General features: G+C 42.7%; 1 protein-coding gene across 1 annotated transcript in view; it reads right to left on the bottom strand.

The window, feature by feature from the left end:
- The window catches only part of SHTN1 (shootin 1), a 99,111-nt gene that overhangs the window by 14,158 nt on the left and 67,180 nt on the right, over positions 1-17,773 (bottom strand). The window contains exons 13-16 of the mRNA XM_036265796.1: positions 16,491-16,600; positions 12,436-12,489; positions 7,446-7,566; positions 2,425-2,617 (exon numbers count right to left, since the gene is read on the bottom strand). Coding sequence (XP_036121689.1) covers positions 2,425-2,617; positions 7,446-7,566; positions 12,436-12,489; positions 16,491-16,600 — 478 coding nt within the window. The remainder of the gene's footprint in view (positions 1-2,424; positions 2,618-7,445; positions 7,567-12,435; positions 12,490-16,490; positions 16,601-17,773) is intronic.

Raw genomic sequence — 17,773 nt, 5'->3', positions numbered from 1 at the left:
GGGTGGGCCTCATTGGAAAGATGACAATGAGCAAAGAAAAGATGGAGATGAGATGGTAAGTAGGTCACGAGGCTACTGGGAAAGGGTGTCTGGGCAGCGGGGACAGCAAACGCAAAGGGCAAGGGTAGATGGACACCTGGCCAGAGAGGCCAAAATGGAGGGAGGAAGGGAAGAGTGGAAGAGACTGGTGCGTGCGTGTGTGTGCGTGTGCGTGTGCGTGTAATAATGTAAGCACTAAAGGATACTGTAATTAATATCCTCCCTTGACCTCGATTCCCTGGCAAGAGCCAATAGTGCCACTCACCTGAAACGCTACGGCAGCCTCTCCACAGATCAATATAAAGATGCAATTACTAGAGTGCAAAGACGATTTTAAAAAGCAAAGGAAACATTTCACTTTTGACTGCTGCAATTACTTCCAAGTGCTTTGACCATTTCGGTCTATGAGACAAGACAATGTGGTTTTGCCTCTGCCTCGTGGGCTCCATCACAGTCAAGTTAGTAGTCACAGGCAGCCAGAAACAGTCCTGAAAATAACTCCTCGTCCAGGGCAGTGTGCCTAGTTTTGGGGCATCCCGATCAGTGACACAAGTTTCTACTGTTCAAGCCTTCACGTAAACTACATTAAGTTAAACTTCTTTTTCTTATTACAGAGCTAGGTTTAAACAGGAATGAAGCGTGCCTGTCTGGGAAGTGAATAATGACCATGTACGCACACAAAATACTCAGATTCATTTGGAGGGTCTAATTGTAAAGCAGATTCTCCAGAAAGGCATGCTTCCTTGTTAAATGACTTTCTTCTAAGAAAATACACGGCATTGGTAATTTCAGCTAAAGAATGTCAAGAACTGAATAATCAAGCATTAGTTTACAAAGTTTAAAAGTTAATACAGCAGCGCAGAGTATTTGTATTAGTGCTTTAAGTAGATAAATTAAATTGAAATGTGTCTCTCAAGCAGCCATTGAACAAGCAAGATGAGAAATAAATTGAGCTTCACTAGGCCTTTATGGCATCTAACAACCGCGTCTGTCAACACACGGATACTTTTCACTGTCAATTCAACACACTTTGCAGACCTTGGGCCTGCAATTATTTCATTTCCTTTCTTGGGAATGTAATTTCCACTTACTTTTGGAGAATAAAAGGCAGACAAAAGGAAGAAGGAGTTGCAGTATTTTCTGATTAAGATTATCTGTGTAAAATGGTAAAGAGGAGAAAAAAAATCTATACACACACACTGCAGCATTTCTCAGAAACGAACTTATCTCGGCCAAATTGCTTTTGTGTCTGGATATTGGTTCAGATGGAGCCAGATCGCTGATGTCAAATTAGGTGTTAAACAAATTTAACAGGAAAGATGAAGAATGAATATAGATCATCTTTCTGTTAGAGCTGCTCAAATGACTGTAGTCAAAAGAAAAGAAACACATGCCGGCAGGAGAAATGTGCTTTTAAACACAATGAAATTAGATAAAACTGTAAATCAGCAAAGAAGGCCATTCATTCCAAAGGAGAGAGAGCGAGCGAGCGAGAAAAGTTAATAGTACCAATGAGAAATGCAAGAATGGAAGAAAATGCCAGCTGGCAAAAAGAGATCTAAATTGAATTTCAACCTCATTTGTCCAGGCTTCACCTTTTCAACAGAGACAGGTAGAGGTACATAAAAGGGCTCTTTCTCTCCTGATAGAACAGGAAATCAGAGGTTTAATTAACCACGATTACAATTACAATCGGCCAATCTGATTTGCCTCACCTCTTCCTTTTCTTCAAGTGACAAACCCCCTGACATCCTGGCAAGACAAGGAAAGCCAAACTAGACTAATTTCAAAAAGAGCCTGCCATTGTTACAAAACAAACCGGTCCTCCACCAGCCTGTCGGAAGCACGCTCCACGGCAGGATTAACTTTGTGACAAAGTGTCACTTTCAAGCATGTCTACATAGACAACTCTTTACATGGCTTTTACTCTCGGGGTAGAGAAATATTAAGACACATCTTTAAGCGAGAACCAGAAAATAAGGCTGCAAAATACGTCTGAAGATCTGGTTCTTCTGAAAGATCTAGTATGTTCTTCAGCTCCTTGTGAACCGTTAAGAGGGATGATAGAAGCATTTAATCTGGAAAGAATGATTCAGCGTCTTCTGATGCTGCATAATTATCACCCAGGTTAACTCTCTGTGCAGAAAAACCTGATTACCAACCAGGGGCAGGAATTCTCTGTACACATATCTGCTTTGGATGGGAATAAGACCTCTAAGCTAGGAGCCTGGAATCAGAAGCTGGCTCATCAAACGGAGGAAGAAGAGTATTTATTGCCTAACCAAATCAAAATCTCTCTAAAGAGAAAGCAAGCAGAGTGGCACACGAGTTAGTTATCACACAGACTCGTCTACACACTACTTAGTAAAGAGCATCATTACTTACTGAAATGTAACCTTGGAACTTGTGCATCCTTCCAATATACCTGGCCCTGCACCTGGCTCAGGTGTTGGGTGGGACGGGCTGTTGAATTCTGCCTCCAGAGTTTTCTTGTTCAAGGCTGTTTTTGTTACACTGGATACAGAACCCAACACAGGCATGGATTTGGACTCTGAGGTGGCTAATATCCCGGTTGGACCTTAAAACCAAACACATACCTCAAGTTTAATGATTCTGTGCAGTGATGATTAACAGGGCACTGAAAAACAGATTAGCTGGAAACCCCTCAGAAAGTGAAAAGGCTGAGTTTTGTTCAAATTTCCAGAGCATGCTGGAAAAAATGTCCCTGTGAGAAGTTTGCTTCGCGTTAGTGGCACTACTCAATGCCCCAGGACCACGCTGAGAAACTTGTATGGCCCTTTAAGAAACCACAAAACCCCAGGCCGTGGTCCCCACAGACCAGAGTCCTGGACCGGTGAAGGGTCCTTTCCTCTCAGAGAGCGTGGCTTTCTGACTGCCCTACTTGAGCCACACGGCCTCTCAGGAGTTAATGCCTCCCCGAGCTCAGCTCTGCCCTTAAACACAAAATGGAACAGTGTCAAAAGGCTATTTTTTAAAAAATCCTCACCTGTGGGTATTTTTTTCCATTGATTTTTAGATAGAGTGGGAGCGAGGAAGGGATTGAGAGAGAGAGAGAGAGAGAGAGAGAGAGAGAGAGAGAGAAAATCAATGTGAGAGACACCTGGATGGGTTGCCTCCCACGCGGGAGATCAAACTTGCAACCCAGGTACGTGCCCGTGACCAGGAATCTAACCCATGACTCCCTGGTCCTCGGGCTGACGCTCTAACCACTGAGCCAAGCTGGCCAAGGCAAAAATGCTCTTTTTAAAAGGCTCATGGACGGCTTCATGAGTATGTCACAGCTTTTATGAACATTTTCATTTTAATGTGATTGAGAAGTAAGTGGATTTCTTTCCTATTAATAATACAGACACAGGATAACAAAAATCAAGTAGCAAAGAGTTTGGCTATTTACCTTCAAGACTTGTCTGCTCTTTGGAACAGGATTTAAAACAAACAAACAAACAAAAACTCTAACAGGTCTTATTACTGAAATTATTAGCATGCCAATCTAAAAATTCTGGGCCCTGAAGCTAAAGCTCCATCATGACTTATTTTCTATCTTTACTTAGAAAGATACTGTCCTCGGCAGTTTCTTTTCAAAGCAAGATGCAAGTATATTTTTCTTGAAACCTCAAAAGGAATCCTTTTAAAACAAAGAGATTGATCACATCATCACAAATGCACAAATAAAACCAGAACTTCTAAAACAATGAAGCCAGAGGACAGCCCTGAAAAGTGCCCAGCAGAAGAGGACAAAACGTGGGAGTCTCTTCATCCTAAGAAAGGCCAGACCGGCTCTGAGAAAGGGAAATGGTGCACGGTGCGTGCAATCCAGACGCTGGCTCATCCCGCAGCATCCGCACGGAGCTCGGAACTCGGTTTTACTCATTCGGGTGCACGTGTCCGATTACTACAGCAGTCTAACATATCAACTCCAAAAATGAAGCTCTAATAAAAAAATATATAACAAACTTTCTAGGAGGATCTGGAAAACGGCTCAGCCATTTGTGGCACCTCTTCAGCCTCACGGCACGTGGGGGACCCAGACCCGCTCCCGATCCAGCTAGTGGAGAGACAAGGCTCAGTGTCTGTCTTCCTCGTTTATTCCACCCACACCCTCTGGGCAGACAACACTAGGTGACACTGAATATTCCGGTGCAGAAGGCCTTCCCCTCCCACCTATGCTAAGCCTGGTGTTGCAAGGGGCTGTGGGAGTTGAGAGGGAAGGGCAGAAAGATCAAGAAAGTTCCTGAAAGTATAAATATGAAGTGGAATTCAAGAACTGCTTCAGAGCAGCTCTGTTCGGCCCTTGGATAATGGTTGACTACATGACTACAACCCCGACAGCTTGAAACAAGATGCCCTTCCAGGGAAGCAAGACCTGTTCCTGAGCAAACTAGGCCCTCTGCTTGTTCTGCGACTGGGGCCAGTTAAAAAGGAGGGAGAAGGGGTGGGTGGAGCCAGAGCTCTTATTTTCCCTACGTACAAAAAGAAATAAAGGAAAATGCCTAATGTGTAAGATTATTCTTATTATTGTATCCTGCTTAAGCTGCCCAAAGTTCTCCGAGAGGCACTTGTTGGTCTTTGAAGCGTCAGTCTGGTGGCTAGGTAAGACATGGGAGTATCAGTTAGGTTCATAAGAAAAATTCCAAAGACGATGCTTCCCTGGCCTCTGGGGACAGACCAACTCACCGGGCTCTGAGTTCCATAAACCTCAGCTTCGGTTTCTCTTACGATGTCCCTTTCTGCACTTTGTGACCTCACATTTAGCTTTCCCTTCAGCCTTTGTACAGAAGAAAAAAAATCCCAGAGATTCAAGTGTACCCGAGGCACAAACTTATCAAACTCATCTCTGTCATTTGTTCCCGCCATGTAGCTTGGCTGCTTACGCTTCCTTAACCCATCCCCCTCTGCCCTGGGATTTTCACTCTGTCATTCCATGACCGTTATTAAAAGATTTACATGGCAGATACCTTTTCCAGTTTGATGCTAGAAAAACATCTGTACCATCTTTTTAAAAAAGATATTTCTTTCACTAGATTATAGAGTTTGTAGGTTTGTCCCCCCCCCTCCCCCCCAATCCCTTGGCTACTAGGGAGCTCAAAAGAAAATTTCTGCTCAATTACAAGTCACTCCCTTCAGTATGTATATCCTCTTTATACTGTCAATTACACAGTTCTTATCTAGCTAAATATTGATTCTATTGAATATATATTTTATTCTAACTTCCCTCAAATTAAACATTGAATATTTGCATATTGGTGGAAATAATCAATAAAATGAAAGATTCTTGACATGCCTATAGAACATGTTCCTACCTTCCTCTGTATTTTGAAATATTCAGATTTCCATATTGACTAAAATAAAAATGTTTCCAGGTTTCTCTCACTAAAAACTAACTCTGAAATAGTGAGTGCTTCATGTTTGGCCAAGTTCATGAGTGAGGTAAGAATGTTTCAGGCCCTGGCCAGTGTGGCTCAGTTGGCTGAGGATCATCCCATGGACAGAGAGGCCATGGGCTAGATTCCTGGTCAGGGCACATGCCTGGGCTGCGGGTTCCATCCCCACTAGGGGGCGTGCAGGAGGCAGCCAATGGATGTTTCTCACTCATTGATGTTTCTCTCTCTCTCCCTCTCCCTTCCTTTCTCTCTAAAAACAAATCAATTAAAAAAAAAAAAAAAAAAGGAATGTTTCTGAAGGACCAAAAAATACAAAATGTAAATGGCAGAACACTAAAATGGCATCCACCAAGTCCTAACAATCTATGGTGGCTACATGAGCACTTTAAGGATGAAACACTGGAAAAGTCACAGCACTCATCAAGTAATAAATGAATAATGATCCATAATCCAAAGAGCAAACAAACATTCTTATGGCAGCCCTTAATTTTCCTGGAAGGTGGTTGTTTGAGGGTGGGGTGGGGGGTTCTCATTAGATAGTAACAGGAAAATTTCCAGAACAAACTAAAGACTAATTTTTTTTTTTTAAAAAAAGAGGGAAACAAAGCTTTCATCTTTTATAATAAAGGTTTTGGCTGGTATTTTTCCACTTTCAGTTTTAGAAACCAATATACTCAACTGTTTGAGTAAGTCCCTATGAGAAAACGAGAGCCTGATTATCAAAAATCCAAACCCTTAATATTCTAGCAACTAAAAATTGATGTAACCTTGATGGTAATGCAAATTAAACTGTTACAATGGGCTCAACTAATTGGAGTTCACTGAACTGGGTCTAAATGATTCAGCCTATTAGCTATTGTTGCTGATTAATTTTACTTTAGGTTTTCAAAGCCAGCCTCTTAGCCACAGGAAAGAAAGAAAAAGAAAAAAAACCTCATAAAGGTTTCTGCTAATTCCCATGATCAAGTCGATGGAAAAAAATGAAGACACACACAGTCAGTTTGGGAACAGGCTTTGATGCCCAATACGTGCGCATCACAACACACAGACAAATTGTGAGCTGAGACTTGCTCAGATGGTCACAGTGGGTGACAGAGCTAGAATTTCTCATTCACTTGGCTCACATGCAGAGATACTACACTGAATGGGTGTGAAAAACTAAGACAATTCCTCTGCATTTGTAACTGACGTGTAATTACTACTATTATTACTGATTACCGTGTGCTGACTTTCTGCCAGGCACAGTGCTAAACACTTTTCATATATGCACTGACTTCATCCTCTGAATACTCCTATGAGGTAGTGCTTTTATTATCTTTACGTTGCAGTTGAAGAAACCGAGGCTCAGAGAGACTGGGTGATTTGTGGAAGAGCAAGCAGCTAGTAAATGTCAGAGCTAGGATTCGAACTCACACTGTCTGGTTCCAGAGCCTGTACTCAATGTTACATTGTAACCAAAGCCCATCCTGAATGTCTTCACACAAGGGCATCCTGCATTAAGCAAACCCAATCTCTAAAAGCCTGATTACCTACAAAAACATAGCAGACACGCCGATAAATAAAAATAATGTCAGTGGTCTTACCAGATATCCATAAGACCCTTTCACCATCCAATACTTCTCACTCACATTAAAAACATTTAATAACAGTTTTTACTTGCTTTTTATCCTCAGCCAAGTATATTTTTGCATTTATCTTCAGATAGAGTGGGAGGGAGAGAGGGGGGAAGAGAGAGAGAGAGACATCGACACATCAAGTGGCTGCCACCCACACGACCTTGGTTGGGGTCGGGGACAAACTGCAACCGAGGTACGTGCCCTTGGCGGGAACTGAACCCGGGTCTCTCTGGTCCGCGGGCCGACGCTCTAACCGCTGAGCCAAACCGGCCAGGGCATTTAATGACAGTTTTTAAGAAAGAGTTTTGTGTTCCCAAGCGCCTCAGAGGGAGACGGGAGAGGAAGGGCAGAGGAAGGGCAGAGCGGTGGAGAAGTGACGCCGGCTTACTACTGCTATTCGCTTCTGCCGTCACCTTTCTGCGACGCAAGATCCTTTCTAACTCAGTCTCACTGCCTTCGGGGTCAAGGGATTTTAAGCTTCTTGAGCTAGTGGATTTGTTAAGTGTCCCCTAAAGTGAAAACAAAAAAAAAACAAAAAGGTTAATGGCTTCATACAATATACAAAAGAATATGCAAATCAAACTACCAAAAACATTACCAGGATTTGAATGGAATTAGAAAATAAAATGAACGTGACATCTGTGTATTTTCTCATGTGCATATCTTCAACAACACACAGTGTTGGATCACTGAAGAAGGTGCTACTGATGGTTAAGACGTTAGCTGTCATATCAAAAGACCAGTACAAGAATGCCCCTTGATGCGCTCACTACAGGAAAGTCAGTGGCGGGAAGGTACCTGTACTGGATGATTAAGACTGATGCGTGCTGATCGGTCACGTGGAGAAGAGGATGGATATATTGAACTCACCTGAGAAGGATATCTCGATATGGCAGCCACAAGTTACAGAACCAAAAATCCTGTGGCCCTGAAACACGAGTGGCTGATTCTTCAGAGAATGACCTTGACTGCACAGCGGGTGACAATGGTGTCGTGGCTGCCAAAGGAGGCACATAATGCTCTCCAGTGGCCTAACCCAAAGACAGGCTGCACACATGGCTTCATTGTGAAAGAGGAAAGGTTACACTCCTGCAGGGAGGTAAGGAAGGGCCTGGCATCCTAACTCCAGTATCCTAACAGAGGAGGCAGGGAATGGGCTGCTCAGGGCTCAGAGGTACTGGAGGAAACGAGAGTGTCCGCAAGCTGTGCTCCTGCTGACCTTCAAGACAGCAGGGAGCCACCCAGGCAGTGCTTCCCGCCCTGGCTGCTCTGGGAGGGACCTTATGGAAGGAGAGCGTGGCTTTGTCTGCACTGCCAGTCAAGTGCTGGAACAGAACCCTAGCTGATGTGCTTCTTAACTATAAAGACTCAGCGCCTCACCATTACAAGGGGTCCGTTTTCTTTCATAAGGAATGCCCACTATTTCTCTGAAACGGCCCTCCTCACCTGCGACACAGACTTGGGGAGAACAAAAGCCAGGAGACCCACAGTATGTTGATCAGAGCAAATCAGAATCTCAAGTCTGGTATAACTTGCCTGACTTCGTGCCCGAGTCAGAAGGCAGCTTTTGTCCACCAAGGCTAACAACCAGGCCAGCCTTTGTCATTTCTGAGCTCACTGTGGGCTTGCTCTTTGTCCCTGCTAATAACTTCCTGAGGGCTCTAAGAAAGCTACCGGCTAAAAATGACAACTCATGTTTCTTCTTTAGCCTATAAAACAAAAAGGTTTGTAACATCAGGTAATTACAAATCTCATAGAACACCGGCTATTATGTTGTTTTGTTTAGAAAGGTTTTTTTTCTTCCTAACAGCATGAAGTTATAGGAAAGCAGCCTGTTGTCAGGGAGGAACTTGGGAAGAATATGCTTTTTCGACCATTATGCCTAACCGAAATTGATGTGTAATGCACTTAGACCAGGCTCACATCCCATACCCCTCCCCCACCCCAAGTGCTTTTTATCTGTTTTTCCTTTATTGCAAATATTCGTAAAATATATTCGAAGGAAAACCACATTACATGTAACACTATCACAGCTCATTTTATAATTTAAAAATTATTTGGTTTATTTAAGTTAACAAGCAGATCTATAGCTACTCATCATACAGTAGGATAGACACTGATAAGGTAAAGAAAACAGAACTAAACCCAATTTAGATAAATTTTTTAAAATGTGCTAGAAAAAATGATTTCCAAATAATTTGTTTATAAGTTTTGAAAAGTACTAACTATAGCCAATGTGAACAGATATTTTTAAAGGTATGATCATTATCATTAAAAACAACTCATAAAAATGCATGTTTGAATGTCAAGGACATTCTGTGTGATTTTCCCAATGGCTGGCGTTAATGGCTTTTTATTGAAGAATTTACCTTTCACAATATTCTCTAATTTTCATTATTTCCCCAAATTCCTGACCGTGGTGAATGACCCTCTCTTCACACCTGGTACTGAAGAAATCCATTTAAGTTCAAATCCTTGAATCCTACACTTTTTCTCCACTCATGGACCGATAATGGTTAATTTAGCTAATATATAAGTAAACTTTAAATATGGAGGCAATTTTAGGAGAAAGAAAGGTTTCTACATGACTCTCAACTGAAATGATAAAGGAGCTCAGTTAATAAAGTACCAAGAGTATCTTAATTACCCATTTACATTATAATCACAGATTTTGAGAGCCAGAAATTAACTCGGGAACCATGCGGTGTATACAGCCCTTAACTTTGCAGAGAAGACAGCCAGGATAAGGCAGTGGTAGGATGGGACCTTGAATTTAGCTCTTCTGACACTCAAATCAGTACTCAATCCCTACTTGGAACCACTTTGGTCATTTAATAATCTTAGTCCCCACATTAGTTAAATGTTCATAATACTGAGTAATCTAATCGTCAGGTGGAAAAATGAACTATTCAGCAATTTCTGGGTACTCTGAAAAACTTAAGATATTCGAGAAAGACCCGGTCATTTTCTCAAATACTATTTTTGTTTCTTCAATTAATTTGTCTTGATTTAAACTTCAGAAATCGCTATTTCCACTTCGATTTTTAAATGGCTGGGGAGACTCAAGAGGTTTCTAATACCTCAAAACCCGTGTGTGACTACAAGAAATGAACTAGATATTTTTAAAATCTACAATCTACGCAATTTTTAAAAATGAAGTGTAAATAGGCTTAGAAAAATGATATCAGAAAACGCAGAGACTTCAAAACTCGGCTTGAAAACTATACAACTCAAACTAGAGGTCTTGTACGCCAGAGCTGTGTTTCCGTCCAGGTGCTGACTTTCTCTAAGTTGGGGATGTCCTTTTCCACTCAGGTCCGTCTCGCTCATTTCCGCAAACACGGCCCAGCCTGGTGTACTCCCAGTCTCTGTTCCACAGCAGTGCTCACAGGCTGTTCTTGGTTTCCTGGCATCTCTTGGTCCAGATGCTCACTTTCCATCTCAGGATATAATATGTAGGCTTTTCATATTCTTTTCCTATTTCTTAATCACATGTCACAACTGTGAAGTTGGCGTCATGTGCTTGGCTGGGTACTAACTTTGATAATCCTGATAGTTGACCTCCAGCAAAAAGCACTAATATAGCCCATGCGATAGGGGCTTCCTTTTTCTCTCTCTTACAAGAAGTTGTACGGTTTCTTAGCACCGGGTGCCTGGGCATGGCAAGTAATCCATCACCCCTCAACGGGACTTCTATGGGGGTAGCAGAGAGCTGCCAGTGGGCAAAGAAGGAGAGGACACTGTCGGTTCCAATGAAAAATGAGGCAAAAACAACTTAATGCAAAAAAATAATATTGTCAGAATTACAGCTACAGTGATAGATCAATGCCACATAATGTAGAGAAGTCTAATGATAAATCCAGGACAAGGAGGAAAGGGACAATTTGTAGGGAAATGAGAAAAAAAAAAAAAAGATGTTTTGACAATTTTTATAATTTGTAAATTATTTCACAAAAATCCATTTCAAAAATTTCTCTTCTTGGAGTGGCACAGAATTACAGTGAACGGGACTGTACAGTGAATATGATATTTTGAGCAGCGCTGCAATCGGTCAACTTGCTACCATCCAGACCAGGGAGCAGCCTGTCCCGGGCAGTTACATTTCATATCGCTCTCACATACATGTCTGATTTTGCCAGTAGACCTGATCTTTAAAAAGTCACACTCAGTATAGTTTACTCTTTCACTGATGATCAGAACTCTACTCTAGAATCTCACCGTGCCCCTGGGACATTTTCTTGAACAGGAATTAGCATTATAATGTAAAGCCAGAGACTGTCAAAGAGAGTTCTCCTGAACAGAACACTGCATAACAAACCTTTCTCATCAAAGGATCTGCTAGCTAATAGCCACAGACTTTTCTAATGGTTTTAATACCTGACTCTGTAGGCAGACCAGCACCGTTAGCCACGGCTATACCTCTCTCTAGCACTAATTCCGCTCACCTACAACTGAAGTTAACTAATTAAGCCATTCTGGGTTCAGTCTGCCATTTCATGCTTGAGGAAAATAATTTTGTTTACCACAATTATGGGGATGTCTCCAGGCAATGCATAATTAGCACGGTAACAACAAACATGGGAATATTAGTTCGCACTTCCGCCCCCAAGCTTGTTGACTTCCTGGGCATAATGACTGGTATAGAGACTGTAACGGGGTCTGAGAGCAGAGCTCTGGGCATCTGAAACATTTCCTAAGGGGGGCGTTCCTCTCTGGGAGCAACTGCTGGAGAGGGCAGCGATCCTCTATTCTGTTGGCAAAAGCTCGCACTTGGGAAAGGGGAATGCAGCCGGAGGTGGGCATTAAGTGTGTTCTCCGATGGGTATGAATTACTTTTAGAAAATGAAATTAGTAACATAAAGAAAGGGACTTTTATTTTATTCTCCAATTTACCATCAGATGCTTTTTTTAACTGTGAGAAAAAGCAGACTATGACCCCGATACTAACATGTTTGGGTAGGAGCTCAGATTTACAGTCAGGCGCCAAGAATCCCACCTTCATGTCTCAAAGTTAAGCACTATCCGTGTGAAAGACTCTACTCTACTTCTGTTAGTAACAAGCAAGGACCGCTCCTCACACCTGGCTAGACGTTTTTATCTTCAAGCTGTAATGCAAGGATTGGACGGTAAGAACGAGGAACAGTGATTTTGGTGAAAATGTAACCATTCTTTTGGAATAGAAACAGCAGAGCATTGATACATTAATAACACATTCGACGGAGGAGTCTATAACACAATCAAGTAAACTATCAAAAGAAATGAGGCTATTGTCAGTGGAAATAAAACCTATCAAACCAATTATTCATAAAAATCAATTTCAAAAACATTCTCCTTTCATTCTCACATTGACTGAGTAACAAGCTGAGACCTGTTCTTACCAGTATTCCTTTTAATTCACTCACTGCGCTCTCAGAGCCTTTGGAAGATTCTGGCTACAATTAAAAAAAAAAAAAAATTACTGAGTAATTCATTTTTAAAATACTAAACAAACATTTTACATGACAAGGTGGCCTGTAGTCACCACTTTAAAAAATTAAATCTCTGTTTCACTGTCAGGAAAAAATATTGGACAGGTTATTGTTCCCAAATGGCAGCTAAGTAGAAAATTAGAAGTAATATTCAAAGCAGAAGGAGTCAAGCTACCACAGTCTAAACATTATTTTGTTACTTGTTTGTCATTATACACACACACAAATCGGTCAACACCAGACTTCAAAGACCTAATTTCAAATTATTCTGATTTTTTTTTTTACAATAAACTTCTCCACGTGCATGGCTGGACTTCTGCCGGCAAGGGAGGACCAGGAAGGCGGCGAGCAGAAAGCAAGCAGAAACCCTCGCTCAGCTCCGCCAGCTCCGGGCGAGGGCTGGGGACAGAGGACCGGCACGTATAGTTTCACGAATCCCACAACAGGACTGAGTCGGGAGCAGGGATCAGCAAAGAGCCTGGCTTACAGGAGAGCATCAGCATCCCTGGCTATCAAAACAGAAGAAGACCTCAGGGGGTGTGTCGTCCAATCGTTTCGTCCTACTTAGGAGGAAAGATACACCTTGAGGAAGGTTGTATTGGAGCCAGTGTCTTGATTACAAAGCCAGTTCTCTTTTGGCTACACCATGAATAAAACAATTAAAAAAAAAATTTTTTTTCTTTACTGATTTAGAGGGAGAGGAAGGGAAAGGAAGAGAGAGATAGAAACATCGATGAGAGAAAACATCGATGAGAGAGAACATGGATTGGCTGCCTCCTGCATGCCCCCCACTGGGGATCGGGCCCACAACATGGGCATGTGCCCCGACCGGGAATCGAACTGGTGACCTCTTGGTGCATGGGGGGACGCTCAACCACTGAGCCACACCGGCTGGGCTGAATAAAACAATTTGAACTGAAGGTCTGGGAAATATTTACTGGCCCCATAATACCTAATGGTCTCTGTGGATCCCTCAACTAATTTAATGGAGGGGAAATTTAGCATGAGGACCGCATGAAAAAGATTTAACAAGACGTCTGATGGCCCCTGTACTACTTCCTTTTGCAAAGGGTGGAGCAGAAGGGGAGACCTGCAAGACAGTGAAAGCACCCCTCGGCCTCTCATTCATTCCTGGAAGGAGCTGAGGCTCATTTCTCCCTCATCGGAAAATGGGGGGTGATTCATAGCAACCTGTCACCCTTTCCTCTCAAAAGACAGGAAGAATAAGATCCCATTCCAATCTTTTTAAATGGACAATAGCACAAAAGTGAGAAAGAGAGAGGGAGAAGGCGGAGAGAGGTCTGCGGCTCGTGGACAAATGAGACAAGGCATGGCACTTCGCAGCCTGGGATTTCTGTGAGCTGCACGTGCCCCCGGCGCCCGCCCCAAGCTCCAAGACACTACATGTAATCACACCAGTGCCGCCAACAACGTCAAGGAATTTAGAATACATGCCGTGAAATCAGCATTCTCAAGGCAGGCTTGACTTCTGCAGGTGACAAGCTGTGACTTTCGAATGAACGCCCTGGCTGAAGGCATACTCAAGAATGCCACCATGCCACTCACGCTGCTCTCTGAAGCCCAGGCCACATGCTCTCGCGCTTGTGACGTTCCCGGAAAGCACCGAAGAGGCCTGGGAAAAGTCTGTACCCAGACAGGCAGGGACCAACTGTTTTAAAGGCAACTGACCAATCTGGCTGGTGTGGCTTAGTGGTTGAGGACGGACCCATGCACCAAGGGGTCTCTGGTCCAATTCCCGGTCAGGACACATGCCCAGGTTGTGGGCCAAATCCCCAGTGTGGGGCACGCAGGAGGCAGCCAGTCAATGTTCTCTCTCATCAATGTTTCTCTCTCTCTCTCTCTAAAAAAAAAAAAAGTCAATAAAGGAAGATTTTTTTAATAAGTAAATAAATAAAGGTGACTGACGAGGTCCTCAGCACTCCAACTACATAGTTACATGGTTTAATGATTACCAGCAAAAAAACCCCCTCATCCTCTGACCCTTGTTCCATTGTCTTCCAGATTCCGAATGGACAAATAATGTGTAACTGTTGGAAGAGTACACCTGGAACACTGATTACTTATGATTTAAGAAGTTTCCAACGTTTTTCTTTCCAAACTAATTTGGCTTCTTTATAACACTGCTTTTATTCTCTAATAATAGCATGGTTTTGCTTATTCTTTCCAAAGTAGTTGTGACAGCAAAGTCATAAGAATGTATTCTTTTCAAAGGTTCCTTTTAGACCCTGCGTTTCGAAGTGTTTTCACACTTTATTCCATTTGATCGTGACAGCACCTCGTGAGTCGGGTAGGGCAGGCGCTGTTCCCACTCTGGAGAATGAACCTGGGCAGCGGGAGAGTGTGAGGCCCCAACTCCAACCACAGTCACCAGACACCAGCACCAAAACAGCCGTGCCCGACGGTTTCCACACTCAGCTTCTCCCCCTGCTCCGTGTTCGGCCCCTGACTTAGGAAAGTGCTTTCAGAGCATCAGCACAAGACTGAGTTACTCCACGGGGTCGGCCGAAGCTTCCACTTCACTAGATGTCAACCAGCTCTTGGAGCTGAGTTTTCTTCCCATCCTTCCAACCCCCTGCCGTGGGCAGCCCACAGCATGGCCATTCCTGCCTGCCTGGCTCCCTTGCCTGCCTGTGGCAAAGGAGAGTGTAAACTGAACAGTTTTGATCCTTGGGGACACGGGAACAGCTAAAGAGGGGCCTCTTTGCAGTAAGACAGAACTGTAACATTTGTTTTAAAAGTAGAAGAGCCCAGCCGGTGTGGCTCAGAGGATTGTGCGTCGCCCCATGGACTGAGAGGTTCCAGTGCAATTCCCAGTCATGGCTGGTTCAATTCTCAACCAATGCCCACGTTGTGGGCTTGATCCCCAGTAGGGGATGTGCAGGAGGCAGCTGGTCCATGCCTCTCTCTCTCTCTCTCCCTTGCTCTCTAAAAAAGTCAATAAAAACATATTTTTTAAAAATTAAAATTAAAAGTAGAAGAAAGAGAACTAACCTGTTGATACCTTACTAAATTGAAAAAATACTTTTTTCTTCCCAAGAAAAATGTCAAACCCTGGCTAGGTGGCTCCATCGGCTGGAGCGTTGTCCCGTACACCAAAAGGTTGCAAGTTTGATCCCCCGGACGGGGTGAGTACGGAAGGCAACTGATTGATGTTTCACATCAATGTTTCTCTCTCTAAAATAAATAAACATGTCTTCGGGTGAGGGGTAAAAAAAACGAGAAAGAAAGAAAAATGCCCCAAACTGCATTATCGGGTCTACTGAAATGGGACGGTGTCCAAGGGAAAGTACTGAGGCTCAGTGCTCCGATAGGTCCTGGTGCCACTGTGGGCTTTGAGTTCAGAGACAGCTGGAGATACAGACAGCATCACCTCTCCTCGAAGTGACCTGGAATCGGTCTGTGAAATCAGTGGAAACAACCACATAAATCTCTCATTTCTCGAAAGCTGTCTTAGGCCCGTCCTGGCAGTATTATGAGATCCCTATCCCAGCCTCCGCCCACACTCACACACGTAGAAGCCTCACCAAGGCAAGAATTTTTGTCTCTCCTGTTGACTGCTTTCTCCTCAGTGCCTACAACTGTACCTAGCATATATCAGATACTCCATAAATACTTGTTAACTTACACAAAATAACCAGGAATTAAAGAAAAGAAACAGCGGTGTCATAATTGTTACTGGTTTGGTATAACAGTTCCCAACACTGTCTCTCTCAAGTTGATAACAGCACCCTGCAACAGCAGGACTTAGTTTCCATGGTGACTTAGGGCTACCATGGGTCAGAGTCCTCCTGAAACAAGCTTATGGAAATGAAGGCTTTTATGACACATTAGCCTTATCCTAAGACGTGACAGTCAGTCCTGCTATAGTTTGTATCACATTTCGAAATTTCATGTTTGAAAAAAGAAACATCAAGAAGGAGAGAAATCACTTAGTCATTCCATACCTGTGCCTTCGGTCTAGCTGTCTGATTAACTGGTCTAAGGTGAACTCCCTTTTTAATTCTATCCATCATCTCTTCAACGGCTTGCCTCTTCAGATCTGTGACTTCTTCAGCTATTCAAAGAACACACACACAAATCATCTTAGATTACAAGAAAACAGCTACTTCCTATTTTTGGTGACTTACAAAGATTATACTATGTAATTAATCAGTCATTTTTCAAAGTCACAATATACCGACAATTTAAGGTTAACAGTTACCAGATAGCAACATATTTGTTCATAAAAATCTTTTAATAAAAGATCTGCTTTGAAAAATAAGACTTACACATTTTAAGGTCTAATTTGTAGCCTGAAAATCAACACCAGCTCATTTATGCTAAATAATTAAAGTGGATTTTGTTTCCTTTGTCAGCAAATGAGAGACTTGAATTTCTACAGGTCTTCAGAAACCCAACTTTGTAACTAACCCCAAATAATCATTCATCTTTGTCACAAAGATATTTTTATAAGTTATGGTACATCATATGTCAAAGAAATCAGCCCAAAGAAGTATCTATCAAAAAGCCCATTTGATGGCCAAGAGACATATGAAGAAATGCTCAACATCACTAATCATCAGAGAGATGCAAATTAAAACAACAATGAGGTATCACCTCACACCTGTCAGAATGGCCGCCATCAACAAATCATCAAAAAACAAGCGTTGGCGAGGGTGTGGAGAAAAGGGGACTCTAATACACTGCTGGTGGGAATGCAGACTGGTGCAGCCGCTATGGAAAACAATATGGTGCTACCTCAAAAAATTAAAAATTGAACTTCCATTTGACCCAGTGATCCCACTGCTGGGAATATACCCTAAGAAGCCTGAAACACCAATCAGGAAGAATATATGTACCCCCATGTTCATAGCAGCACTATTTACAATAGCTAAGATCTGGAAACAGCCCAAGTGTCCACCAGTAGACGAATGGATAAAAAAGCTGTGGTACATATACACAATGGAGTACTATGCAGCAGTAAGAAAGAAAGATCTCTTATCCTTTGAGACGACACGGAGGGACCTGGACCTAAGTGAAAGAAGCCAAGCAGAAAAAGACAAATACCACATGATCTCACTTATATACGGAATATAATGAACATAACAGTCTGAGGAATACAGTAGACCCAGACACATGGAAGTAGGACAGACTGACATCCCTCAGAAGAGGGGATGGGGGGTGGGAGGGTGGGAAGAGATAAACCACAGAACTTATATGCATGTATGCATGACCAATGGACATGGAC

This window comes from Molossus molossus, unplaced genomic scaffold (assembly GCF_014108415.1).
Source record: "Molossus molossus isolate mMolMol1 unplaced genomic scaffold, mMolMol1.p scaffold_m16_p_17, whole genome shotgun sequence".
NCBI lineage: Eukaryota > Metazoa > Chordata > Mammalia > Chiroptera > Molossidae > Molossus > Molossus molossus.
This window is presented reverse-complemented; position numbering and strand designations above follow the sequence as displayed.